The 27640-nt window shown below is 44.2% G+C and overlaps 1 protein-coding gene across 1 annotated transcript in view; it reads left to right on the top strand.

The window, feature by feature from the left end:
* Positions 1 to 27640, top strand: part of JAKMIP3 (Janus kinase and microtubule interacting protein 3) — an 893040-nt gene that overhangs the window by 792650 nt on the left and 72750 nt on the right. The window contains exon 22 of the mRNA XM_085606202.1: positions 20323 to 20395. Coding sequence (XP_085462328.1) covers positions 20323 to 20373 — 51 coding nt within the window. The 3' untranslated portion in view covers positions 20374 to 20395. The remainder of the gene's footprint in view (positions 1 to 20322; positions 20396 to 27640) is intronic.

Below are 27640 nucleotides of genomic sequence, written 5' to 3'. Positions count from 1 at the left end.
CAGTATGAATGACACGTGAATCCTACACCTTGTAGTCGCATTTGCCTTATGTAACATTTTCTATACAAAGATTTACACGTATGAATCATTGTCTCTATGGGGCAGATTTACAAGGAAAGTGACTCAGTGTGTGTGGCAAACCATTTGGCTGCGCCACACTGAGTCACTTTCAAAACACAGGGATGCGACATATTTACAACAATATGTTGCATCTCTGTGCTTCCCCCTGCGCTGGTGCACAAACTGCTGCCAAGCGCCTGCACAGGCACATTTGCACCAAGGTGCAAGGATGCCTGTGTCGTGGGGACATTGTTTATATGCAGGAAGGGTTCCCTTCCTACGCATAAACAATCAGAAATGGCGTTTTTCAACTTCTAAGTGTGCTGCATTAGCACACATAGAACTTGCAAAACGTCATTGTTTTACTGATTGTTTATGTGCAGGAAGGGACACCTTCCTCTAGATAAACAATCACCAGAGGTGATATCCTCTTTCTATGCATGCTGCAGAATGCAACACGCATAGAAAGAGGAAAATAACGAGGAGAAATGAATACATTTCTCCTCATTGCGCCTCCATACGCCTCCCCTGGAGTGGTGTAGCATTCAGACACATTTCCAGATTTACGATTCGTCGTAAATCTGGAAATGTGTCTGGTTCCATGGGTGTTGCGTGGTAACACCCACAGCAACACTCATGGAACGTCCCTTTCATGCAAAGTGCTGTGTGCAAATGGGCCATATTTACAAGACCAGGAAAAGTCACACAGGGTTGCTTTTCCTGCCTTGGAAATATGGGGCACTAAAATTCGTCATCGGTGCGGCGCAAGGGGCTTGTAAATCTGCCCCTATATGTGTGTGATGTAAAGTGCTCTGACATCCTTCAATGGTATGAGAGATGCTTTAAAACAAATGAAATACATGTGACAGAGGGGCTATGGAGAGATGAGAGGCACTGTTGGAGGGTGATAATCAGGGAATCATTGAAGAAGCCCAAGATTGTCGTATCCTGGTGCATAGTAAGGTCATCATTTACTATTCTTTAAAAGCTGGTACAATTCAATATATAACGATAAATCTGCTGTAGACTGCACCATTGTTTCCTAAATTTTCTTGGGGAGAGAGCCTCCCAAAGCCCCCTTTGTAGTGGTCAGGCTCACTCACTGCACTTGGTGTGCGCTGTATGGGGACTGGTCTGAAAACATTTGCCTGGGTTGCTTTGGGTTTCCAGTCTGGCCCTGGCAGGAGCCTCATACTGCGAAATAAAACCAACCATTTAAAAGTTAGTCATGGAGATGCAGCACTAACCCTCTTGTTTTTTGCAAATTCTTTCAATATAAAATACTAAAATCCTTAGTAATTCGAGTATTTGTTTTGTGTGCACACGTGTGTTTATTGTTTTCGAATTACTGTTTTAATGTTCGAAATTTAAATCATACAAATTGCTTGGGGGTCCACGGCTTCCAGTGGTGACTCAATGGGGGTCCTCAGGAGTAAAAAGTTTGGGAACCACTGTTCTACATGATTATTAAAAACCTTTAATTTCCTTTATATACAGATTTGGGAGGAGTTCATTATTAACAATTCATCCCCATACAACAGAACAGGAGCATGAATACCACTGCCCTTTGGAGGAAATAAGGGAATTTTTAACAGACATGAAGGAAGAACCTCTATAAAAGGACAAATAGCTCACTATGATAGCTATATATATCGGAGAACTGTAAATGCTAGGAATGATCTTTTCTAAAGATTAATTGTTCACTTCTTAATGAACACCTAACTGAATCAGTTACAACCCCAACTCAGGGGTGGTAACTCAGCAATTTTTTGCAACCTCACGTGTAGTCATTTTGCATTAATATATCCCTTTGCCACTCACAAAGAGAGGAGGGGGGGTTCCTTTTTTTATGCCCCTCTCTATTTGCAATTTGGAAGGGTTTGTGGAAGTTACTTCCTAAGTTTTTTCCTACTCACAGAGTAACTTTTGTACATTTCAAAACAATATTTGTAGTTGTAAGACCCAGGATTTTGTGAATTGTAGGCCTTTGGGCTAAAAAGATTTTTGAACAGGGGTTCCACAGTGTCCTGCCACTCACCCACACCACTGTCTTTTGAACTCCTCTCCAATTCAGATGTAAAAACATATACTTTGCCTCTTGTCACCCACCACCCTCTATTCCTGCCCCCACACCAAAGTTGCACTCTTCAGCAGTGAATACTTGCTTTAGTAACAGGCTTTCTGATGCTTTTATGTAAGAATGTGGTGTACAGAAATATCTCCTGACATAAATATAGTGTCCTAAATACCGCAGGAATCTGATATGTTGTCCACCTTCTCCTCGTTTTCCCCAGTTCAAGTGTTGACCCTTATCACTCAAATAAAATCAGGCTCCCCTATGGATCCCTGCCCCCCCCCCCCCAAATCATCTGCTTAGCACCTGAAATCATCTCAGTACATTTTATGAAGAATTTCAACCAGGTACTTAGTATGGGCTATTTTGCACTAAAGTGGATATTAGAATCAATTCTTCCCCTCCTTAAGAAGCCAAATCTGGGCAACTCAAATCTTAATAATTACCGTCATATTTCCTATCTCCCATTCTCTGCAAAAATCATTAAAGAACACTATTAATTCTCAATTTACAGCTTGATCCATTTCAGTTTGTTTTCAGAAGCCATAATAGTACGGAACTTGCTCTGATCACTGCATCAGAACAAATCAGACAGACCATTGATTCAGGAAGAAACGCTGCCTTGATTCTTTCAGATCTCTCTGCAGCGTTTTATACCATTAACCATGATTTCCTCCTCAGTCGTCTTTCTTGCATCGGTATCAAGGATCAAGCATTTGCCCTTCTGAAATCCTTTCTTTCTGTCGTACAGGTTGGGAAATGGATAGCCCACAACTGTTTAAAGCTCAACTCCTGTAAAACGGAGGTATTGCTTTTTTGCAAGAATACCACCTTGTGGTCCCCTTCGTGGTGGCCTTTGAAACTTGGCACACTCCCCACCTTTATGCCTACCTCTAAGGTCAAGAACGTAGGAGTGATTTTTGACAGTAAACTATCTTTTGAGGATCATGTGCATTCTATCACGTCCGCTTTATTCTTCACTATCAAATTTCTTGGGAAAATCTTTCCCTTCGTCCCAAAGACCTCCAGAAAACAGTGACTATTCTCTTATCCTCTCGAGAATAGACTACTGTAATGCTCTTTTCATCAACTTGCAGAAAAATGCATTAACAAAATTCAGATCTTACAAAACGCCGCTGTCCAACTTCTCTTGGGTATTCCCAAACGTGAATCTGTTTCTTCAATGCTGACTCCTCTCCACTGGATCCCAGTTAAAAAGCACATAGAGTTTAAAGCTCTCTGTATTGCCTTCAGGCCACTACATGGCTGCGGCCCAAATACTTTAGGCAAAATTGGCATTGGTACATTCCATCGAGGACACTTTGCTGTTTCGTAGCATATAACCTAGTGGTTCCCAGAGTTAAAAAATCCCAATGTGGGGAAAGGATCTTCATAACCAGCACTTCATGACTCTGGGACTCTCTTCCAGTTGAACTGAAAAAAACAACTGATCTGCTTTTATTCAGGAAAGCTTTAAAAACCGGGCTCTTCAATCATTAGCCCCAATACTGTCCTCAAATCAGCCAGCTACCTCCTTTGAGTTTCATTTAAAAATATTGTGCCGTCTGGTGTAGAGTTTCTAGCTGTGATCTGTATTATTGCTACCAGTGAAGATTACTCATAGGTCAGTTCCTAAAAATCCAAATTGCAGTGGGTTGGAATCCGACTTACCTCTACCTCATGAAAACTAATGAGGTAGGTTACAGATTGTGAATCACTATGATTGGAGGAAATCGCGGGGATAGTGGCTTGACATGGTCAGCAGACCACCATGTCTGGGATTGTTTTTTAATAAAGCAAACATTTTTTTAATGCATCCTATGTTCCAAAAAAGAAAAAGTTACTTTCTTGTTCGTTTAAAAGAGTTTGAGGACCACTGCACAACTCTTCAACAAAGTTTTTGTTTAGATTTTACAAAGTAGAAATGGCCCCCCTGGGGATCCCTTCCCATTTAGAAAAGCATTACCATGCCCAGGGAGGTGTGACTGGATTTTGGTGATAAAATATTGATATCTAAGATCAACATGCTCCTTCTAGATACTGAATCGGTATCCTTTTGGAAATTGTTTTTAGGAGTTAGAGACATTTTTCCCACTCCCAAAATGTTGATAAGTACATAGGAAAAAGCATTTTAAGGGTTACAAATGCTGAATTTAGGATTTGAGACTGTCAAGATGCTTAGTACATCTGGCTCCAAGTTGCTTTTTAATATTTTGGAAATTATTATTATTATTATTATTATTATTATTATGTGTTCTTATATAGCGCTCAACTTACCCTTGGGCATCTTGGCGCTTGCATTGGGAACCCGTCCTGGTTTTTCCCTGTGAGATAACCCGTACTGGGCATCCCCAAGGTGAAAGCCAGGCATCCCGCCGCGGGGGGCCGTTGTGGAGATTAAGCAAGCTTGTTGCCCAGAGCTGCATAGTGTGAACTCGTGCTTAGAGTGGGCACCGAAGCGAGAATTATCGAGTCCGTGGACAATTGGGCTCCGGACCCTGCCGCGTCGGGAATTGAACCCTGGTCCCGGGTCTGACCTCTGCTTCAGGGTATGCCTCCTCTAACCAATGAGCTACACTTCTCCAAATGTGCTTCATTCATATCTCTCTAAATTATTTTGGAGCGAATTCACAATTGGAAATGTTACTTAGTGGGCTCTATTCACAAACAATTTTCAAATAGGGTTGTAGATCCAGAAGTCTGATTTTTAAATATTTGTTATGTTAGTTTTACTTTAAATTGTACAAAGGTGAAAATCACACGAGTACGACAAATTTTGCATTGCAGTAATTTTGGGGTTATTGGTAGAAACATGGAGATTCTCTGGAGATGGCTACTGAAAATATCAATTAGTCAAGTTTTTTCAGGTAAAACTATATATTAAAAACAACAATAAAATTTTTAATCATAAGTAAACAAGGAATAAAAATGAGTTAAAATATTGCCATGTGCACTACTATACAGTGAAATATAATACCTAGTCAGTGGATAGCTATCATTAGTTGGGAAGTATTAACAATATTACTACGTCATTACATAGCTATCTATTAATTAATTCACTCTAGAATATAGATGAGGTTCAACAATACAGCAGATAGATTTTAAATCGGTTTACATCTGATACATTTCACATTCAAAATGAAGGCTCATGAAACAGAACCAAGCTTATGTTTAAAATCTATTTAACTCAGGATGTCAATATTGTGATTCTTCTTTAGTGCTATATACATTAAATAAGATAATGAAAAAAAGTCAAATATATATCTAATACCATTTTAATAATATGAACATACACAGCATACATATCCATACCTCAAGCGAACAATACATTATTTCTTTAAACAGTTTGTGTAAATAACAAAAAGCTCTATACAGAGTAGTTTACAAAAAATATAATTATTCAGCATCTTTCAAATAGAGTCATATAATTTCTTAAATATAGTTTTTGTGAATTGTAAACTGGTTGGACAGAAACATTAGCAAAAATGTAGAATTCTGAGTATTATTAGTTATGTTCATTATTAGAAAATAGCAATAGCTCTGCTGTTCCCCTTACCTTATACATTTCTTTTTGATCACTGGTGTAACGTTTAGGAGCATGTGATTCATCCTTACATATCCCTCTTTTACTGCATTTAATATGTCGAATCTACTATCTTAAATGCAGAGGAAAATTTGGTTGTTTGTGCAAGCACAAACCACTAGTTATGTGCCAAGACCACAGTATCATTGCAAACCTCCCCTGTTTTGTGCGGACTGTGTTTGGTCCCACATTACATAAGTGAACCTAATAAAATGAGGCCTGCTAGTGCAGTTTGGGACGGACACCTGGAATGAGAAAGCGTGTGTGCAGGTGATGACTTGTGCTTCCGCGCTCATGCACCCATACCAGTTGTTGCCTAAATGTGAAGCAATAGCTGGAAACGAGGAGGTATGCTCACCACATGCTACATGTCTGAATCCAGCTCTCCCACACTACCTCGTGCCTCTGCATATCCTGATGAATGCGGTCATTTACAGAAGTGGTGTTGGAGCTCCTTGGCGGGTCCACTATGCCTGGTGAGCTGTTTGACACCCATCCATTGCGATTCTCACTTCTCCACCAAAGGGTGGTCAGCACTGCTATGCCAAGTGGCTTCACACATGCATGGTGATCTGGTGAAGGTGATGTGGCTAGTGATAGAAAAAGTGTGCCACGCCCGCCCGAGCAGAGACAGAATAATACAAAACATATGCAAGCATGTAAACACAGAATCAGGAGAACTAATTCCAGAGACTACATCTTATAGATGCCTAGGTCTAGAGCGAGAGGAGAGAGTAATAGTATGTTTGACTCCTACCTATATGGTGACGTAGCACCAACCCAGCACCAGGTCCCACACAAACACCATCAGACGTAGAGGCTGCCTAAACAGATCACTGAACAGTGCAGGTTACTAGCCGTTGTGACCCATACTCTTCTTGTCCACTCAAATCACAGCAATCTTACCAATGGCATCTGACATTACCTTTGAGCCTTTCAGTGTTAAAGAGTCCCATCGTGCCAGGCTGCAAAGTGGAAAATGTGGATTGAATGACTAGAACTTTCTCAAAATTATTCACGGAACACCCTCTTCTACTTCACTTAGCCAGGGCAGGCATTTATAAATTATCACAAACTGTGCCAGAATGGGGGCCTCTACACACATATAATTCCCTGGTCATGATGCTAAGCAACCATTTTGTGCCAATGGCCAATGCAGACTATGAAGGTTTTCTGCTGCAGCAAGCTCGACAAATCACTGAGAAGTCAGTGGACAACTTCTAAGCCCAACTCTCTTAGAATAATTCCATCACTTTTTTCAAGGCATCGGATGCCTCAAAGAAACAACTGTACAGCTACACATTGATAAGTCTGTATAATCAATTGGGCTGAGTAACAGCAGGATACCATTCTACCTCCATCTGAACTCGGAAGAGCAACTTCAGCATCTTGAGTGCCACTGAGGTATTTCAAAATGCCATAAGAGAGGTACTGTCAGGGGTATTCAACGTAAGCAACAACATAATAGTCTATGTCAAGACACTGAAAGAGCATCACACTCACCTTCAAATGGTACTCCAAATGTTCCAAGAAAATGACCTGACACTTCACCAAGAAAAGTAAAAATGTCTCCTGTGTGAAGTGGCATTCTTCTAATATTGCTTCTCCAGAAAGGGAGTTTCTACAGATCTTGGCAAGGCAGCAACAGAAGTGTTGGAGCTTCCTTGGAATGGTCAACTATTTTGGCCACGCATAAAAAAGCTGGCCATTCTCACAGGCCCACTGTGTGTATTCATCAAGTCATCTGTCACGTAGGAGTGGAGAGGGACACAGGGGGCAGTGTTCCAAGACACCAAAAGAGCCTTGTCAGCAAGCGCCACCTTGGACTATTTTGACCCTCTGAAAAGAATCAGACCTAGCTGTAGATGTCAGCCCTACCGGACTAGAAACATCACTGTCACCTCAACCATGTTTAAAATTTGCTCCAGTGACATGTGCCAGCAGGGCCCTCATGCCCATGGAGCAATGTTACTTTCAAATTAAGAAAGAAGCAAACACCATACATTGGTTGGGCAGGTAGTTTCACCAGCCCCTAAGCAGCTGCCCTTTTGTCATTCACACATATCACAAGCAGCTGGCACTACAGTTCCAATGGTTATTATTAAAGCCTCCCCTGCACATAGAGATTGAAGGCCATATTATCAAGGAACGGTGATAGCATTATCGCCACTTTAGCAGCAGGAAACTGCAGCTAAAGTGGCGATAATGGGCTTCATAATATGCCCTTGTGAATTCTCATAGAAGCCCACGTTCTGGTGTGAACCTGGGCTTCTATGGGAATTCACAAGGGCATTATATCAAGCCCATTATCGCCACTTTAGCTGAGTTTCCTGCCACTAAAGCGGCGATAATGTTATCGCCGTTCCTTGATAATAAGGCCCTGAATGCTCTAACTGCAAGAGTACACCTTTAGAGTGGAGTACAAACCAGGATCTCACAACCCATCTGATTCTCTCTTTCGCCATTTGAGGATAGCCACTTCTGAAGAAGAAAGCCCATGCAAAGATACCAAAGAGTAGGTTTTGTTTGTAGTAGATAAGTCGCAGCCTCTGCCCATTGCTTCGGAAGAAACAGTGCTGGCCACAGAACACAAGCTGGTCCTCCCAGAAAAGACACCTGGCCTACAAGTTCCAAAAGCAAGGCAGTTATTGGAATCAATACAACATGAACTGGCGATCTACAAAGAGAAAAGCCTCACCAAGAAAATCATACTTTTAGCCAATGCAGGGCAGCATGGGATTGTAAAAACAAAAAATCTGACTCTAACAGAAAGTGTGGTTTCCCCAGATCAATAAAGTATTACAGCAAGTGGTACAGGAGTCAGTAGAGGCTGCCTCAGAACAGGGGTGGTGGGGCGGGGGTAATGAAAAAAATTCTAAATAAGCTTACCTTCTTCTTCACTGACGCAGCCACCGCAGCATGTCTCTTCTCCATCCTCACCAGCACTGAAAGCACTCAGGCTCCCGGACACTCCCTGTCAATTATGACGCTGCAGCATTGTGATTGGTCTGAGCATCCTTTTTGGAAGCTCAGGTATTGCCTAGGGAGGCTGGGCACCTTTTCCACTGGGCTGTGCAATACAGCCCAGTGGAGAACATGCCAAGTGCGCATGATTGTTTGGCCGGCCCTAGAGGGCTGACTAAGCTGTCATGCGCACTTAGGGAGGGAGTGCACACCACTCCTGCTCCTTCTGACAGCAGGGAGCCTACCCCCACCCCACCCAACCTGGCTGGAGAGCTGCAAAGAAAAATAAATTATAATAACTTCTCCTTATTATCATTTTATATTACTTTCCACTGTTCAATGAGCAGTGGGGCGATTATCCTCTGCCACTAAAAGGAGTGCCAACCAGTTCAGGCTCCAGGAAATCCTGATTCTTCACCACCTGTCATCACTGAATCCATATCGTATAAGCAATGGATAAGAGCAAGTAAAGACTTCTGCAGTCTTTTAGATAGATCTCATATGCTAGTTGTAGTAGATGACTTCTTAAAATACAGGGGGATCAAAATTGTCAACACCACCTCCGCCAATGAAATGATATCAAAACTGGAGAAGATAATTGCCACGCATGACCACTTCAAGGAGTTCTGAACTGACAATGGACTACCCTTCTGGGGATAAGAAATAATGATGTGCCTAGAGTCCCTAAGAGTCAAGCACATAAACATAATCCCCTGTGGTCACAGTCAATGGGAAAGTAGAGTTATTTAAGCGCACAATAACTAAAATGATCCACATTAACACAGCTAGCCATCAGCGCTTTTGGTGGGCCATCCACTTGTTCCTGTGGCAAACTCCTCAGATGACTGCTTGACAACCCACAAGCCAGGCCTGCATGGGTAGACCTATATGAAAGTCCATAGCTCACCATCCCAGTTGGGCATCAGGAGTTCCAGATAGTGACCGTGTCACCCAGTGTCTAATGATATTAAGTTGCAAACAAGCATGGCCACACCCTGTAGGTGGGTGAATCAGTGTTCATAAGAGACATATATCAAGGAAGCAAGTTCTGGTTACCGTTTGAGTTCCTACCACGAAAGTAACACAGATAAAGGGCACCATGGTGACTATTTAGATAAACGGGGAGGAGATATCACTGAACTCATCATTCTTCAAATGACTGACAGGACCTAAGCCTGGCCACAAACAAAAAAGACATTGAATAGGGCTCTGTTGTGTCCTAGAACCCAAAAGAGTAGATCCCAGCTTCAAGAAACAGTATGGAATCTGTGTGGTCAGAAAAATCACAAGTTCAGAGAGGTTGTAGGACTCAGGAACACGAATAGATGCAAAGAGTTTACCGGCTGTTGCTGCTCCCTCGCAAACAGGAAGGGTTGCCCGTCTTAGGTACAACCTGTGCCCCCATCCGGGGACTTCTCAGAGGTATTGAAACTATGTGGTGAGACCCACTATTTGCGAGACGTGTGTGTGTGCATGTATTGTCGATCTGTCCAAGTTTTTTTTTTTGTGTTAAGGGTGGAAGTGGTGTTTATGTGTGCTCAAAGCCCCAGCGATGTGGGCCAAGAGCAGAGCCTCCTGACAAGTCTCCTCTCTGTTTTGTATGGACTATGGTTGGGTCCATATGACATCAGTGATCCTAATAAATGGAGGTGCCTATGCAGTTAGGGCAGATACCTAGAATGAGAAAGCCTGTGTTCCGATGGTCCCTCTTCTATTGATCAAGAACAAATTTCAGTATTTACGTGGTCTAAAGAAAGTAATATAATATTACAATAAAGGGTTCTCAATAATATGTAAACACTAGGGCTTTATTTAGAGTTTGGCAGACAAGGTACTCTGTCACAAATGCCATGATTTATGGTATATCAGTCTCATTAAGAGATGAGCGGACCATCAGCTTTCTGTCCGTGGATCCTCCATTGGCTCCGCCAATGGAAAGTACCTCAGACAGGCCGATAGAGATGAGACCGTGGCAGTAAAGCTATGAGCGGGAGGAGATCGTTCATTTGCTTACTTTACTGCCAAATTATAGAACTCTCTTCCTGTCCAGCTCAGGTCAAATAACAATCTGTTAAGCTTCAGGAAGCTACCAAAAACCCATCTTTTCAGATAAATCGTTTTAGAAATGTTGTTGCTTATCCTTCTGCAAGCGCCAGGAAGCCTGAGCTAGGCAACTGTGTGCTCTATAAAATTGATTTACATAACATAACACTGCCCACTATTGGACGGTTTGATTTTTTTTTCCAGATGTCACCGCCTGGAACATCCTGCTGGTGAGGGACAGAAAACAATAATGGCCCCACCACCCTAGGTGAAGGATCATTATTTTATTTTTTTCAATAGCAGACTCAATTATGAGAGTTTGTTTCTGAAAAACAAAAAAGTGCTAAAAGTTTGTTGGCAGCCTTCAAAACCGAAGAAGGAGTTTCTGTTAAGGTGCAGCAATCACCACTGGGCCAGTGGTGATCTGACATTTTCGAGGACGGTAGTCTGTCAGGGTAGGAGCCATAATAACTGCTGCCTCCCTGATGGACAGAGTACAGTCTGTCAAACTTTAGATCTGGTCTTCAAAAAATATACTGAAAGACAGGGATAATATTTATGAAAACGGGTTTTGCATAGAGCAGTTAGAACTGAAATTATTCTAATATCTAACTGATGGACTCACAGAGGAGCTCCTGTCTTATAGCTAATTATATAACATAAATTTAATTACACCAGACATAAGTGAGAATGTTCTACAGATAGGTGACCTAAATAGAAAGCCACACAGAATTGTGGAGCTTCCTTTGAATGGTCATATTTTATGTATATGCATAAACAATTTGACTATCCTCACAGCTCCTGTGGGGCATATTCTCAAGAACGTGTGATAACCATCACAAAAGTAACTTAACGCAACTTCCAACATCGCAGTCTATCGCGTGAAATTTACGCTGTGTTAACGAAGCATTCTCAACACTGCGGTACCATGCGATAGTCACCAGATAACGTGTCAACTGACTGCGTTAAAATCAACACCACTGTGGTATACTGTATTATAATTTCACTGTTTCTTTAAGTATTTAGGATCTTTACATAGGGTTCTAATATGTCATTATATTCTGTACTTGTGTTGAGTTGCCTGTTGTTCACTGCCCTTACAACTGCTGTTGCCATGGGCTCCATTTCCTTCGCTACTATCTACTTAAATATAAATAAAGTAGAAGACTGGATTACATGCGGAGAGTCTCCTGGATTTACTGGCGTTCCCCTTACTACAAATTGGTACCAGGAGTGGGGTAATTCGCCGTTATCCTAAATTGCCTGGCAATTTCTACGTTGGAGCCCACCGGACTGATACCATTACATTGTTGGACTTTTAAACGGACCTGTCCGCCTCCTCGTCGTTTCATTTCAGGTTGGTCGAATAATTTTTTTCAAGTTTCTTGACCTTCACAAGTACGTTGAGACGCGAGGCGCCAGAGAGCCGCTTTCAAAAGTCGGTTACCTTCTCGCTCTCATCTTTCTTACCTCGTTCTGCTCCTGGAATCTCTACTGCCTCTGCCATTCCGTTCTTCCTCATCTGCCGTCATCGAATTCCAATTGCCGCTTTGCACCCTGGGAGAGCGCACTTACGTCATACGCTCACTGGCGGCCATCTTTAATTGGTCTACAAACGCTCGCCGATCTTCATTTTACATTGTCAGTTTCTTCAGCGTGAGGAGAGTTTCATCTGTATTATGTTTTCACACTTCTTCTACTTTCATTCCATGCAACACTCATATCGGTGACTCGCACACCATTATAACATTGTCTCATTTTCTTTGTGCTTCTCCTGAATGGCATTACAGTGAGTGTTACTTTTCATTGTCAGTGACTCATACAAGTACTTTTACTTTACAGCGACCTTATACTATTTACGTTCAGTACTTCACAAAATTATTTATTTTACTTATTTATTCATTATCATCAAAACTATTCACACTTCAGTGTGCCCCTAGCATGGAAAAAAATATATATTCAGTTTTCCTTTCAAAGGCATCCCGCCAGGGAGTCATTCAGCCAGCACCTTTTCTAGTAAAACCTGGTAAACCTGATTTGAAGTGGTCTGAATGGCTGAGAGACTTAGAAAACGATCTCACTGCTATTGATGCTGATGGGTATTCCCCTTCAAGGAAACTGGCTCTTTTAGTAAATCACCTTGGCACAGCTGGTCGCAGAGTTTTTGATAACCTCCCACGTTATCCTTCTCCTGCAACCGAAGACACAGTCTGGAATGTTTTCATCGAGGCTAAGTTGCGCATGGGCAAACAGTATTCTGATGCTACAAGTGTTCTTTTGAGAGGTTTAATTTTGCCATGTGCAAACAATCACCGTAAAAATGTGAAATGCTAATGTAATAAATCCTGCGATGAGGCCAATCGTGGTACAAAAAGCAGCAACCGGCCTGCAAATCCCACGCGTCTGGCAGGAAATTGCAACATAAAAGAGGAGTAAACAAACGGTGAGATGACTACGTTCGAGCACAAGCCCACAGCTGTGACGCATAACAAATGACCATTGTCCAAATCAGATAGGCATTTCCCCACAAACAGCCACAATGTACGACAAACAACACCCCCTGCACATCGACGTGCCATGTCCATGACCAAACAAGAATGAAAGCACGGACTGATGTAGGGGCAGTGACTCCCCCTTACATACATGTTGCCCATGTCGTGGGACTTGAGTCACAGGGTGCCATCCTGCATCCTGGCGGCACATATCAGAGCACAAAAGAATCCCTGTTGTCACCTGTAGGCCACAAATGACAGGCAAAATGGAATGATTTGGGACACATGTGAAACGACAGCCAAAATGGAATGATTTGGGACACATGTGAAACGCCGAAGAGTGGGATATCATAACAACTGTGACACACAGAACTGGCAGTTCGAATACGTGACACCATAAACAGCCTCACTGCACAGAGGTGACACACCCACCATCCATCAACAAATCCTGCAACTGACAGCACAACATGTCGCACCCACACTTGTCTGAGTGAAGTGCCCGTACAGATGAGTGACATACACACAGGGAATGTGTATCAGAATGCTTTTATTAGCACATGCAGTACCTGTGGCAGTCAACGTACTGTGCCATTACTGCGAAGGACCCACTCAATGTGACGTCAACCAGAGAAGAAATTGTCAATGATGTCGGCCCTACGGGCTTTTCCTGCTGCGGCTGCAGTGGGGTATAGTCCACCTGCCTCATCTTCATCATCATCGTCTGGTGCATCTGGCACTTGTATCCACGGGGCTTTGCTGCGTACACATATGTTGTGCGACACACAACATGCTACGATCATCATGCACACGAGGGCTGGGCTGTACAGTAGTTTACCACCTGTAACGTCCAGGCACCTGAAACGTGACTTCAACACGCCAAATGTGCGCTCCACGATGCCCCTGGTGCGTTTGGGCCAAATTGTACTGCCTCTGGGCCTGTGTGTTCGGGGCTCGGAGGGTTGTCATCATCCAAGCATAGAGTGCATATCCTTGGTCACCTGTGATAGTGCAGAGAGACATGAGTCACAACTACATACTGCATGATGTGTTGGCAGGCGCACTGGTTCATAGGTTTTTTGATATGTGTGACTTAGTGATTCCTGTATGACATGTACTGCGTGTTGCAAATGAGCTGCATCACTGTGTACTATGTAGCCTCACTGCTGCACCCCCCGAGCACATCCACTAGTGTGCGTAGCGCGATTACATCACATGCACCCCCTACGGCACACCGTTGTCATGCCTGTCTGCGCATGTCTACAATCCTGAGTACGACACAGTGATGATGCTTCACAGAATGTGGCTGGCCACGTGTGTGAAGGCCCATTGCAAGGACAGTGCTGACACAGACGTAGAGCACCTGCCTGGCTGAACTCGACATGCAGTTGAGAGTACATCTTTGGCTCAAACTGCGCTAATAGCGACACACACAACAGTTGGCATGTGTGATCCCTGACCCTGAGCGGGCATGCCCTCCCCCATGTACCCCTTCGGCCGACCATGCACACCGGGGACATGCCACATGGCAACATTGTCGATTGCGTGACGGGTGGCGCAGTAACTACAACAGAGACACACGCATCAGCCACATCCTTGGCAAGGCCCACACTGAACCACACCCAGATCCACGTGTGGAGGAGCCACACCCCATGCGCAGTACTGTTGTACACCTGTACACCCCGCTTACGCTCACATGAAGATACAACACGGTTACATGTCCCAGGTCCACACCACTGACTGCGGTGACATGGTTGCGCACGCTGTACACAGCACAATGTAAAGTGGAATTGCCCCGGTCCCACATGCATATATAATGACCACACGGACACACTGCGTGAGTGTGAGAGGGTTGGGTGGAAGGAAAAACGAGGAGGCCGGATTCGGGGATCAATCTTGAATGGGTTTTTTAAAGATATCAAAAATCAACCAGTAAGACAGTTCTTGGAGTGGGACAACTGACCCTTTATCCCTCTGGTATGGTGGTTGTGGTCTTCCTTCTGGGTTGTTACGAGGCTCTTGACTTGGTTGGGCACCTAGGAGGCTCAGGAAAGTAGGAGAGAAATGAAGGTCAGTTCATCTCTTGCCACTAACCTAATGGGAAAGAGCCCTTCACCAGTTCTAACAAGGCATACCCGTCGTGCTTTACAAGGGATTGACTAATTTTAAGAGGATGTTCAAAGATAGAACTGAAAGAAAAAGACTGTCAACGAAATGGAGGAAGCACCTGCGCTCAGATACCTTTATATCAGGTGTCTTTTAGCGCAAAAGGAGGGAAAAAGATACACACAAAGGGAAAAAGTGCTCATAAAACGGGCTTGTGTAAAGGTGGTGGTACATTCAGTGCTGAGATCATGTACGTGTGCTCTAATATTTACAGTGCCCTGTGGTCTGATACCTGCCTCACTACCCGCCCTTTACTCCCTCCCCCTCTCGTATCACGTACCGCAACAGCCGCATTTCTTCTGAGTTGCGGCAGCTCGTCAGTATCCTCCTGGGGCGTCCACCACTCCTCCGACCAGGTTTCTGCTCTTTCTTCCTGGTTGTGGGCGACATTGGGATCGACTGCTAGGTTCGCCTCTTCATGATGTTCTCTTCCCGCTGCGCGCTGCTTCTCCACATTGCTGTCCTCACTCCAGGTCTGTTCTCCTCGCTCCTCCGGTCCCAGACCACCCAGCTGCACTTCCGTGTTCTCTTCATACGGCGATAGCTGTGCCTCGCCATCTTCCCATTGGTTCCTGTTTTCCCTAGGTGGAATTACTCCTTGTGCGTAAGAGGCAGTGGAAGAGATTTACCCTTCCTCTCCCTGCGTTTGTGAATCTTCCTTACTCCGCTTTTGCCTCATGGGGTAGAAAGGAAGGAGGGGCAGGGTGTCCATGGAGGCGGCCTCCTCACAGTGAGTTTTGGGGAATGGCTATGGGCACGTGCTTCTTGCCCCTTTTATTTCCAGGGTCATATCTCCAGTGACGCCTGTGCTGGATGGGTGTTGGGTAGTGTAAGCCACCACTCAGGGGTTGGTTGGTGCTGGCAAAACCAAAACAGTGAGCAGACAATCAGCAGTACAAGGTACGGACATCATGGGTCCCTGACTTGAGCAGCACAGAGTTTGTGGGCCCGGATGCACGGCCGGCACAGGCACACCGCCACGGGACGGTGACTTGCGGTGCGCTGAGGTAGGGCCATGCGAGCTAAGTGTGTACTCATCGATCTCCAAGGGGAAAGTTGCAGAGGGTTGCGGGGGGCAGTGGAAGGTGTCCCTCCAGAACATGATGAAGAGGGTAGAAGCAAGCAGAAACAGGCCAATGGCAGAGTTGAATGCTACAGACTCCACATTTCCACCTTGTCAGTATGAGCTGCATGTAGAGGAAGACAACCTCCAGCCCATGGGCCCAGACGCCACAGACGTACAGACAGATATCGGCCATGAATTTCAGGGCACACACTCAGGGGCAACAGAGCTGGAAGGGGATGCAGTATGCGATGAGGCCTGTACAATGCCATTGACTCTGCCATGTAGAGGGCAAGACTCAGTTCCAAATGTGTGAAATACTAGTCCGCTGTGTATGCTGGTGGAGTACGTCAACGACAAGGAGTTCTGCACGCCTGTGTCACGGAGGCCGTGATGGTCTGAAGAGGATGCCAAGGTCGCGTGCCTCAGGCTTGGTGCTTGCATCCGGCACGTGGTGGGCCCTCTTTGACAGACGCCGGTGTTGGAAGATGGGCTTTGAGGGCTGGGTGCGCAGGGGCGGGGAAGACTGGTTCAGGACCAGCTGCCTAGGTTGCATATGGCCCACAGGTTCGCAGGCAACACCGCTCACGGCAAAGGTGTCGGCCTAGTTGCGGGGCAAGAGGCGCCACCCTGGCAGAGACGTTGGGCCTTCCGGAAGAGAGACACGGCCAGAGCTACATGCTTTTTATTCACACACCTACACCAGCCCACTCCGCTCACGCTTATAGGGGGGACGTAATTAGCAAAATTTCCACTATCTTCCACACTGGCTGGAGTGACATGGTTGTGTCCACTGTCCACTACACGCCATACATCAGCGGTGTGTCTTGACATGGATATGTGTGTGGTCTGCATACTGCTGTCTGGCCAGCACATCCACGCCACACTTGGCATTGTGTATATGCTTATTAATGGGACACTTGCCTCCTTCGCACATGCCTGGTTCCCACCTCTCCCCACAATCTGCTATTGTGTGGCAGAGGTGTCATGCCGTTGATAGCTTGTGTACATGGCTAGCCCACGTTACCACAGGAAGTTGTGCTGTCGTGTCTGGTAGGTGGGCATGGTGTTTGGCATGTTGTATGTGATTCTGTGACGTGTGCATTGCCAGAGTTGTGAATTGTATGATTGTGGAGTTGAGGTGTGTGGTGTGTTCATTTGGTACTTACCAACAAGCAGAGCATTTCCGTAGGTGCCATCCTGGAAGCGCCGGATGATGATGGACTGTCGGAAGATGTATGAATCATGTACACTTCCTGGGTATTTGGCGACGACATGCGTGAAGAGTCCACTGTGGTCCACTATTGCCTTCACATTGATGGAATGTGTGTGCTTTCTGTTGCGGTAATTGTGTGCAGTGTCGCCAGGGGGCACAAGTCGGACATGTGTGCAGTCAATTGCCCCAACACGTGCGGAAATGCAGCTGTGGCATAGAAGCCTTGCTTGGTCTCAAGCAGTTCCTGCGCAGTGTGTGGGAAGTATAGGTACTGGGGTACCAAGCTGATGATGGCATCCAGGACAGGTGTGAGGAACTTTCATAGGGCTGGCTGTGACCCCTCTGACTCTGGCGGTTGTTGGTTGGAAGGTCCCAGAGGCCAACAGGTGCAGCAAAGCCAGCAGCTTTGTCTGAGGTGGGATGTTGGTTATCCGCTGTGTTGGTACCATCAGCCTGTGGGCAATGATGTTCAGGATGCGGAGGATGGTTGTCCTTTTGAGCTTGTGGTGGGCAATGACATGCTCTGGTGTCATGTCAGTGAGGCTGGTGGGTTTTCTGACGGTCCGTGGTCTGTGTCTAAGCTGCCTCTGTGGTGGTTCGGGGGTGGTGCGGGAGGGTCTGGGGGGTGGTGGCGGGCCTGGGGGTGGTAGCAGTGGGTGTTGTGGGCCTGTTGGGGCTCCGAGCTGTATGATGAGTAGCTCCATGGCATTTGTTGTTCTTCAGGTGTGGCTGTGGGCTGGGCTCCCTTTTCTGGTGCCGGCTGCCGTCCGACTTTGCACCTGGTCAGAGCAGGTGTTAATTTCCTGCTGCTAACGCGCCTTATCGCCAGTTTTGGGATCTTATCGCTGATGTGGCTGGTGGTTGAGAATGTTGCGAAGTGGTGTTGTCGTGGCTTTTTGCTCGGGAACGCCTACTCTGCATCTTATTAGCGATAGTTGCGGCAGTCATCTGTGGCGATGTTTTTTGCGGCTGTTATCGCAGGTAAACTGGTGCTATGGGCTGTTAGCACCAGCTTGTGAATGGGGCAATACATTTATCGTGAGTTTGGCTTCGATGAAGTGCCGTTAACTCGGCGATAGCTCCTTGAGAATATGCCCCTGTGTGTACTGTCACATAGAAGTGGGGAGAGGCCCAAGAAGCATTGTTCTTAGACACCAAAAGAGTCTAGAAGTGCTGAAGATGACGCATTAAAAAAACTATGGTGATTCCATTTAACAGCTTCAGGATTCATCGAAAAAGTTACTTTTAATCTGTTTATCAACATAACCATTGCATTTTTTTTACATTTATTGCTAAGAGAAATTCCTATCGCTTGACATGTAGCACTAATATGAGATGGGTTTGAGTTTACGCAGGGCCGCTGGCATATGGTTAGCAACATATGCCTTTCATTCTCCTAATAATGATCTGAATCACACAATACATCAGTTTAATATGCAATCTAGTGGTGACTCGGGCATAATCTTTAACTACTTCCTAAATACAATACAAGTGAATTGCATAGTGCAATTCAGCATCATGCAGTTGTTAAGTACTGTGATGTTATGTATAGGAAGGTCATTTCTTTTCTATAGAGGTGTTATGCCCCAATACCCGATCTTACTCCCTGAGTAATTATCAAAGCTCTCTGCTGCTTAATACTTGGGGCATTGAAAAAAGTGATATTTAAACAGGAAGTGCATCAAAGGCAAGCCTTTTTCTATCAATAGTAGCCACATCTTATTGTTTTCTACAGACTGTCCATTGTGGTCTCAGTGGGGCTAACAGGAACATGTTTCCTCTAAAATTTAAAATTAGGACTAGGTAGAAAATAGTTCAACAAGATCTAAATAGTTCTCTTTGCCTAAACTAACCTTGGACTCAAGGTGCATGAGTGCCATGGAGCTAATCGCGGCGGATCCAAAATGTAATTTGTTTGTCAGTCTCAGAATTTGACCTTGACTAAGTTTCCTGGCAGGTTTTCATCCAGCTGCGATTTCCCAAAAATGTATTAGAAAAACTACATGGAAAATTATCAGAACAATTTAGATGTTTGACTTAGTGTTTCTGGGAGGCATTGGTTGGTCTCATGTAGCTTTCCAACAACTGTTGATACATACCGGAATAATTGATGTTTAGAAATGTAACATTTACAGAAAAATCATGAAGAGGATTTATTTTTTGTCAGTTTTGTAACATGGCACAAATTAAATGTCAGTATCAAATAAACATAAATTAAAATATAAAATGTATGTCATCCGTTTTGCAAGAACTTCTCTTTTAACAGAGAGGGGATTATAAGAATAATGTCTAATCGATTCTAAATAATATTAGCAAGAGTAAAAAGTAAAACAACACATTATCAACTGAACCTACTGTAATTGAAATGCATGCATACTAATAATAACACAACAATGTCCTTTCTTTATAACTTGCTACAGTGCAAAATATTCAAACAAAAGTAATTCAAGAACTGTAGATTTCACTATTTAAAGAAAGTTACGATAAAACTATGCTGGAATACAATATACAATATGCATTGTCATAAGAGGCGGAAAACAGATATTGAACCCATTTAAAGGTGTGACTGATAACATGCTTAAATAACATCTGAAGCCAATATGATTTGTTTGCTAAACATCCTTGTTTTTCTGTGTCCCCTTTCTCTTTCTTTTTCGTTTTCAGTTTTTATTTTTGTTTTTATTTTTTTCTCTAGCATTCATTCTGTGGTCGTAGTTTTGCCTACTGTCTTCAAAAGGTGAGTATTATATTTGCCTGACATATACGAGTTGTTTTGTTTCTTTCTTAATCAAATATGGTTTGACTTTTGTGAAAGAAATAGGACTGTATTAATAAAGTTTAACATTGTTTTGGGTGTTGTTTGTAAATAAACAGAAACAAGTAAATCAAAGGGTGTACCATACTAGATAAACAGTAGTTGAAAACACGCGTAAACTATTTGTATTTCAAGTGATAATTCAAGATGATCGGAGAGGCAAATTTATAACGACATTTATAAACATCAATATGCATAATTTACACATCTGTGGGGTCGTAGTATGCAAATAGCTGGTTTAGTCCCAAATAAATCAGATTTACTAGTATTCGCCTTCCAACTTCACTTGTAGGATGACTACGTCTCTGAACTTTGGCTGTCATCCGAAGAATGCATTTTTTAGGTTGAGGACTGTCCGGTCTGCCAAAGGCAGAACCGGAAGTCGGAGATTTAATGTTTCTTAGAGTGGCTATTTAGCCCGCCTCTCTTTTTGCTTCTCCTCCATTGGCTGGCTTCCTAAACGGAGGCCAGCCATTGGAGGAGAGAGCCGTCCCTCCAAATAGGCTCCGTCTTTTTCAGATTCGGGGGCGTGTTCCCTGCTGTTCTTTCCACTTTTTAGCCACGCCCTTTTTCGAACAGCAGGAACATGCCCCCGAATCCGAAAAAGTTTGGAAGCTTCCATCCGCCATTTTTTAGGTATCGTCTGGCCGTGAGGATCTTCTTGCTGTCGTGCACGAGTAAGGTAAGCCATCTTGTTCTTTTTTCAGCTCTCTGTGAGAGTGTGTGTTTTTTCCTATTTCGAAACTTGCCTGCCACCACAATCTGCAATAAAAACAGCCAAAAGAAGCTCATTTATAATATTGGTAAACCTTAATTAAGTGGGAGTTATTTGTTTACGTTGGCGCCTTTCACTGCGTCACTCTTGACCCGATCACAAGAGTGATAATACCTTTTTAGCAAATGCTATTTATTTGAAGACAAATAACATGAATGTGGACATACATGGCAGGGGGTGGGCAGCGGTATCGGGGGTTTGCAGAGCTCTTGTTGCCATTTAACTGTCAGTGTATTTGAACAAACGGCTCGTGCTGCCTGACGTGAGCAGTGAATGGCTTTGCTGTTTTCCATTATCTTTATGAAATGTTTCTAAGTCTGGGGGTGCTGCAGCCCCAGCCGCGCCCCTATTTCCTGCGACTCTGTCCGTGGGGGAGGGGGGCTTCGCGCCGATTTACTGCTCTCTTTCTCTCTGTTGGAGGGGTTTTGGGTCCGTTTCCTGCCTAGTGGCCGTATACCAGTCTGTATCTATCTGGTCATGGAAGTATCATGCCTGGTGCCTATCATATCTCTTGGTGCTCATGGGGCACTTTGCGGGTGGGATATGGGGGTTCTTTTCTTCTTTCTGCCCTCCTCGGCTCTTCTGGTCAGAGAGCGGGGCGCCTCTCTTGTCCGAGCTGGTCCATTTCACCCGCTCTCCGTTGCCTCCTAGTGTCATGTTAAAGGAGTCTCGCGCCTCTCTCGGGCCCACACTTTTTCGGGGAAGGTGTGTGGGGGTGTGTGTGATGAACGTGTTCTGCCTCGTGCCTTTCTCATGGCCTCTCTTCATCGTAAGGGCCCCTATATGGGTAGGTTATTTATGGCTGTTAAGATCTCGAAATGGCCTGATTTCCCGACATGCTTCTCCCTCTGTCCTCATCTCATTTTGCCCCGCATACACCTCTCACTCTCTCTTTTTTCTTTACTTCTCCGTCTCCCTCCCCTCTACTTTTTCCTAACACATTTCTTCTTAACGCATTTCCCTCACTACCTTCTGTCCTTCCCCTCACACTACCCATACTCAACCCCTTTCCTGCACCTCGCAATACAACATTTCTTTCCTCTCTCTCCTCCCCCACACACCCCGATGCTTGTTCCCTTTGCTGTCACTGACGTCACCTCACACACTTTTCACGCTACCTTCTCTGCTTTACCAATACATCGGTAATCGGAAATCATTGGTGCAGACTGTAAACTGAACCCGGGGCCCAGGAGTGACGGGGGCCCCTTGCTCCATAGTAATGGCTCCTTTTTAATCCCCAACCATAGTACTGGGGGTCCATTTTCTTTGCTTGCAGTAAGGCACTGGCACCCTTCTACGCCATTGCACTTCATTCTCTTTGATTTTGTCTTTACAAACTCCATTTTCTTCCTCCTTTCCACCCTTTTACTTGCTTTTCTTTCTTATTATTCCCACTCCCTATCCTGACTTTCCTTTCCCCACACATTAGTACACAATCTTATAGGTAATGCAGGTAACTATCTACCTCACTCTCTATCTCACTACCTCACTCTATCTACCTCACTCTCTCTCACTACCTCACTCTCTATTTCAATACCTCACTCTCTCTATCTCACTAGCTCACTCTCTCTCTGCTAATGCAATAGGTATCACATATGCAAAAAAAAAGCTAATGCCAATAGAAATGACAATGCCATTTATTTAGGGATACAAAAATTATAAAAAAATAATGAGCAATACCAATAGCTCTACCTATAATATTGCCGAGACCATTGCATTGTAAATGATTGTTTAGATATATCTTGAAGAGCAGCTTCTGTTTGAGGAAACTCTGGGGCATATTCAAAAAAGCATTGCACCAACGGAGTGTCAATTTTCTGATGGTCCGGTGGCACAATGCCCAACTCCATATTTACAATGCTGCGCTTAGCCACTTTGCATGGCTCAGTGCCCTTTTGTAAACAGTGTACCCTTTCACGCAGGTATCTGTGTGAAAGGGGTGTGCATTGGGTGTTGCTGAGGGCATTCCATCCCAACATCCATTGCTTTTTGATGCTCCCGATTTACAAGGATCTCTAAATCTGAGTTAGTGCCAAAAAATAATGCCAACCTAAGCAGTGGCGCATCGAGGAGAAATACTTTTATTTCTCCTAATTTTTTGCTCTTTCTATGTGTGATGCATTCTGCAGCACACATAGAAAGAGCAAACCCCATTACAACGCTTGACATTACAATGCATATGCCTTTACCATGCATGCCTTTACAACAAATTTCATTATAAAGGCATGAATGGTAAAGGCATATGTGTTTTACATGTAAGTATGGGGTCAGTATAGGGTGTAGGGTGGGTTTGAGTTTTGAGGTGCAGGGGTTATTTTAGGGTTCATGGTGGGTTTGGGGTCTAGGGGTAATTTTAAGGTTCAAGGTGGGTATGGGGTTTGTGGTGCAAAGGGTAATTTTAGGATTCAGGGTGGCTATGGGTTTTTGGGATGCCAAGGCTAATTTTGGGGTTCAGGGTGGATTTGAGGTCTGTGGGGTCATGGGTAATTTGAGGGTTTAGGGTGGGTATGGGTTTTGGGATGCCAAGAGTAATTTAAGGGTTCAGGATGGATTTGGGTTTTGGGGTTCCAAGGGGAATTTTAGGGTTCAGGATGGATATGTCTTATGTGGTGTTGAGGGGAATTTTATGTTTCAGGATAGGTATGGGTTTTGAGGTGCCAAAGGTAATTTTAGGGTTCAGGGTGGATTTAGATTTTGTGGTGCTAAGGGTTATTTTAGGGGTCAGGGTGGATTTGTGTTTTGGGCCAAGAGTTCAGGGTGGATTTGGGTTTTGGGGTGCCAAGGGTAATTTTCAGGTTCAGGGTAGATTTGGCTTTCAGGGTGCCAAGGTTAATTTTAGGGTTCAGGATCAGAATGGGTTTTGAGGTATCAAGGGTAATTTTAAGGTTTAGGGTGGGTATGGGTTTTGTGGTTTTCAGGGTAATTTTAGGTTTCAGGGTGGATTTGGGTTTTGGGGTGCCAAAGGTGATTTTAAATTCTAGAGTGAATGTGGGTTTTCTGGGTGCCCAGGGTAATTTTAAGGTTCAGAGTGGGTATGGGTTTTGTGGTGCCAAAGTTAATTTTAGGTTTTCAGGTGGGTCTAGGTTTTGGGATGCCATAAGTAATTTTAGGGTTTTGTGTGAATTTGGGTTTTGGGGTGCCAGGGTAATTTTAGGGTTCAGGGTGGGTATGTGTTTTTGGGTGACAAGGGTAATTTTAGGGTTCAGGGTGGATTTAGGCTTTGGTATGCAAAGGGTCATTTTAGGGTTCAGGGTGGATTTGGAAGAGAAGTTCATGTTTGTGGAAACTCTGGGGCATATTCACAAAAGCATTGCACCACCGGAGTGTCAATTTTCCGATGTTCCAGTGGCACAATGCCCTGCTCCCTATTTACAAAGCAGTGCTAAGCCACTTTGCATGGCTCAGTGCTGCTTTGTAAATATTGAACCCTTTCAAGCAGGTATCTGCGTGAAAGGGGTGTGCATTGGGTGTTGCTGAGGGCATTCCACCACAACACCCATTGCTTTTTGATGCTCCCAATTTACAAGGATCTCTAAATCTAAGGCAGCGCCGTCAACTAACGCCAATCAAAAGCAGGCGTTAGAGTGGCGCAACGAGGAGAAATACTTTTATTTTTCCAAATTTTTTGCTCTTTCTATGTGTGATGCATTCTGCAGCACACATAGAAGGAGCACATCACCTTTAAGGATTGTTTATGTGCAGGAATGTGCCCTTCTTGCACATAAACAATCATCCCTGCAATGCAGGCACCCCTGCACCAAGAGTGCAAGGGTGTCTGTGGGGAAACAGCTATTACAACGAAACTGGAACAACGCATGTCATTACAAAGCAACTACCATCACATCACAATGCCATTACAACACATGGCATTACAATGCATATGCCTTTACCACGCATGCCTTTACAACAAATGTTGTTGTAAAGGCATGACTGGTAAAGGCATATGTGTTTTACATGCAAGTAAAAGGTAAGTATAGAGTTTAGGGTGGGTTTGGGTTTTGGGGTGCAGGGGTAATTTTAGGGTGTATGGTGGGTTTGGGTTTTGGGGTATAGGGGTAATTTTAGGGTTAAGGGTGGGTATGGGGTTTGGGGTGCCATGGGTAGTTTTAAGATACAGAGTGGGTATGGATTTTGGGGTGCTAAGGGTAATTTTAGGTTTCAGTATGGGTATGGGTTTTGGGTTGCCATGGGTAGTTTTAGGGTTCAGGGTGGATTTGGGTTTTGAGGAGCAGAAGGGAATTTTAAGTTTATGGGTGGGGATGGGTTTAGGGGTGCGAAGGTTAATTTTAGGGTTCAGGGGGTATGGGCTTTGGGGTGCCAAGGATAATTTTAGGGTTCAGGGTGGATTTGGTGTCTGTGGTGTCAAGGGTCATTTGAGGGTTTAGTCTGGGTATGGGTTTTGGGGGGCCAAGGGTAATTTTAGGGTTCAGGGTGGATTTAGGTTTCGGGGTGCAAAGGTTAATTTTAGGTTTAACGGTGGATTTTATTTTTTGGAGTGCCAAGGGTAATTTTAGGGTACAGGATGGATTTGGATTTTGGGGTGCCTAGGAGAATGTTAGGGTTCCGGATGGGTATGTGTTTTGTGGTGCTAAGGGTAATTTTAGGGTTCAGGGTGGATTTGGGTTTTGGGGTGTAAAGGGCAATTTTAGGTTTCAGGATGGGTATGGGTTTGGGGTGCCAAAGGTAACTACAGGGTTCAGGGTGGATTTAGGTCTTTGGGTGCTAAGGGTAATTTTAGGGTTCAGGGTGGATTTGAGTTTTTGGCTGACAATGATAATTTAAGGGTTCAGGGTGGATTTAGGTTTTGGGTGTCAAGATTAATATTTGGGTTCAGGGTGGGTATGGGCTTTGGGGTACCAATGGTAATTTTAGGGTGCCGTGTGGATTTTGATTTTGGGGTGCCAAGAGCAATTTTAGGGTTCAGGATGGGAATGAGTTTTGGGGTGCCAAGGGTAATTTTAAGTTTATGGGTGGGTACGGGTTTTGGGGTGCCAAGGGTAATTTTATGGTTCATGGTGGTTTTGGGGTGCCAAGGATGATTTTAAGTTGTAGGGTGAATATTGGTTTTGGGGTGCCAAGGGTAATTTTAGGGTCCATGGTGGGTATGGGTTCTGTAATGCCCGAGTTGATTTTAGGTTTTCAATGTGGGTTTGGGTTTTGGGGTGCTAAGGGAAATTTTAGGGTTCAAGGTGGGTATGGGTTTTGGAGTGACAAGGGTAATTTTAGGGTTCAGGGTGGATTTAGGTTTTGGTGTGCAAAGGGTGATTTTAGGGTTCAGGGTGGATTTGGATTTTGGGGTGCAAACGTTAATTTTATCGTTCAGAGTGAATTTAGCTTTTGGGGTGCCAATGGTAATTTTAGGGTCCAGGGTGGGTATAGGTTTTGGGGTGCCAAGGGTAATTTTAGGGTTCAGTGTGGATTTAGGCTTTGGGGTGCCAAGGGTAATTATAGGGTTCAGGGTGGATTTGGGGTACCAAGAGTGATTTTAGGGTTCATTGTGGGTATGGGTTTTGGTGTGCCAAGGGTGATTTTACGGTTTGTGGTGGGTATCGGTTTTGGGTTGCCAAAGGTAATTTTAGATTTCAGTGTGGGAATGGGTTTTGGGGTGCTAAGGGTAATTGTAGGGGTCAGGGGGTGGGTTTGGGTTTTGGGGTGCCAAGGGTAATTTTGGGGTTCAGGGTGGGTTCGGGTTTTGGGGTGCCAAGTGTAATTTTATGTTTTAGGGGGTATGGTTATTGGGGTGGTGAGGGTAATTTTAGAATTTTATGGGGGTATGGTTAATGGGGTACTGAGGTTAATTTACCACGCATGCCTTTGCATTTTATGGCATGCGTGGTGAAGGCATATGTGTGGAAAAAATGTGCGTTGTAATGATAACTCATTGTAAGAGCGCTTGCGTTGTTACAACTGTGATGTAATGGCATGCGTTGTGTTGCCAAGCGATGTACCGTCATATATTCGTGTTTGCATTGTCACTAGGCAGCATTTTTAGTGCCAGTGAGGGGAGAACGCAGGGGTGCAATGCATCCCTTCATTTTTTAAATGACACAGTGCAGCACTGCTAAATAGCTTGCAGTGCCACACTGCTTAATTTCTTTATAAATATGGCCCTCTCAGTCCATTATGATATGAATCAAGTATAAGTCCAACTAAGTGCCATTTGACTTCCTGCAGGCACAACAAACATAACTTTCCAAGACACCCCATTAATGTGAGTCAACCAGAGTGCTATATCTAGGTACCAGTAATGAGATTTTATTTTTAATTATAACGATTGTGTCTTAATACCGATCTGCTCGGCTGATGGCTTCTTTATTTTATCACTGCATTGTGATTTTGCTATAAAATTTATAAATAGTAAAGTATACTTTAAGAAATTCCAGCGATATAAA

The sequence above is a fragment of the Triturus cristatus genome, chromosome 1_2 (genome assembly GCF_964204655.1).
Source record: "Triturus cristatus chromosome 1_2, aTriCri1.1, whole genome shotgun sequence".
Taxonomy (NCBI): domain Eukaryota; kingdom Metazoa; phylum Chordata; class Amphibia; order Caudata; family Salamandridae; genus Triturus; species Triturus cristatus.
This window is presented reverse-complemented; position numbering and strand designations above follow the sequence as displayed.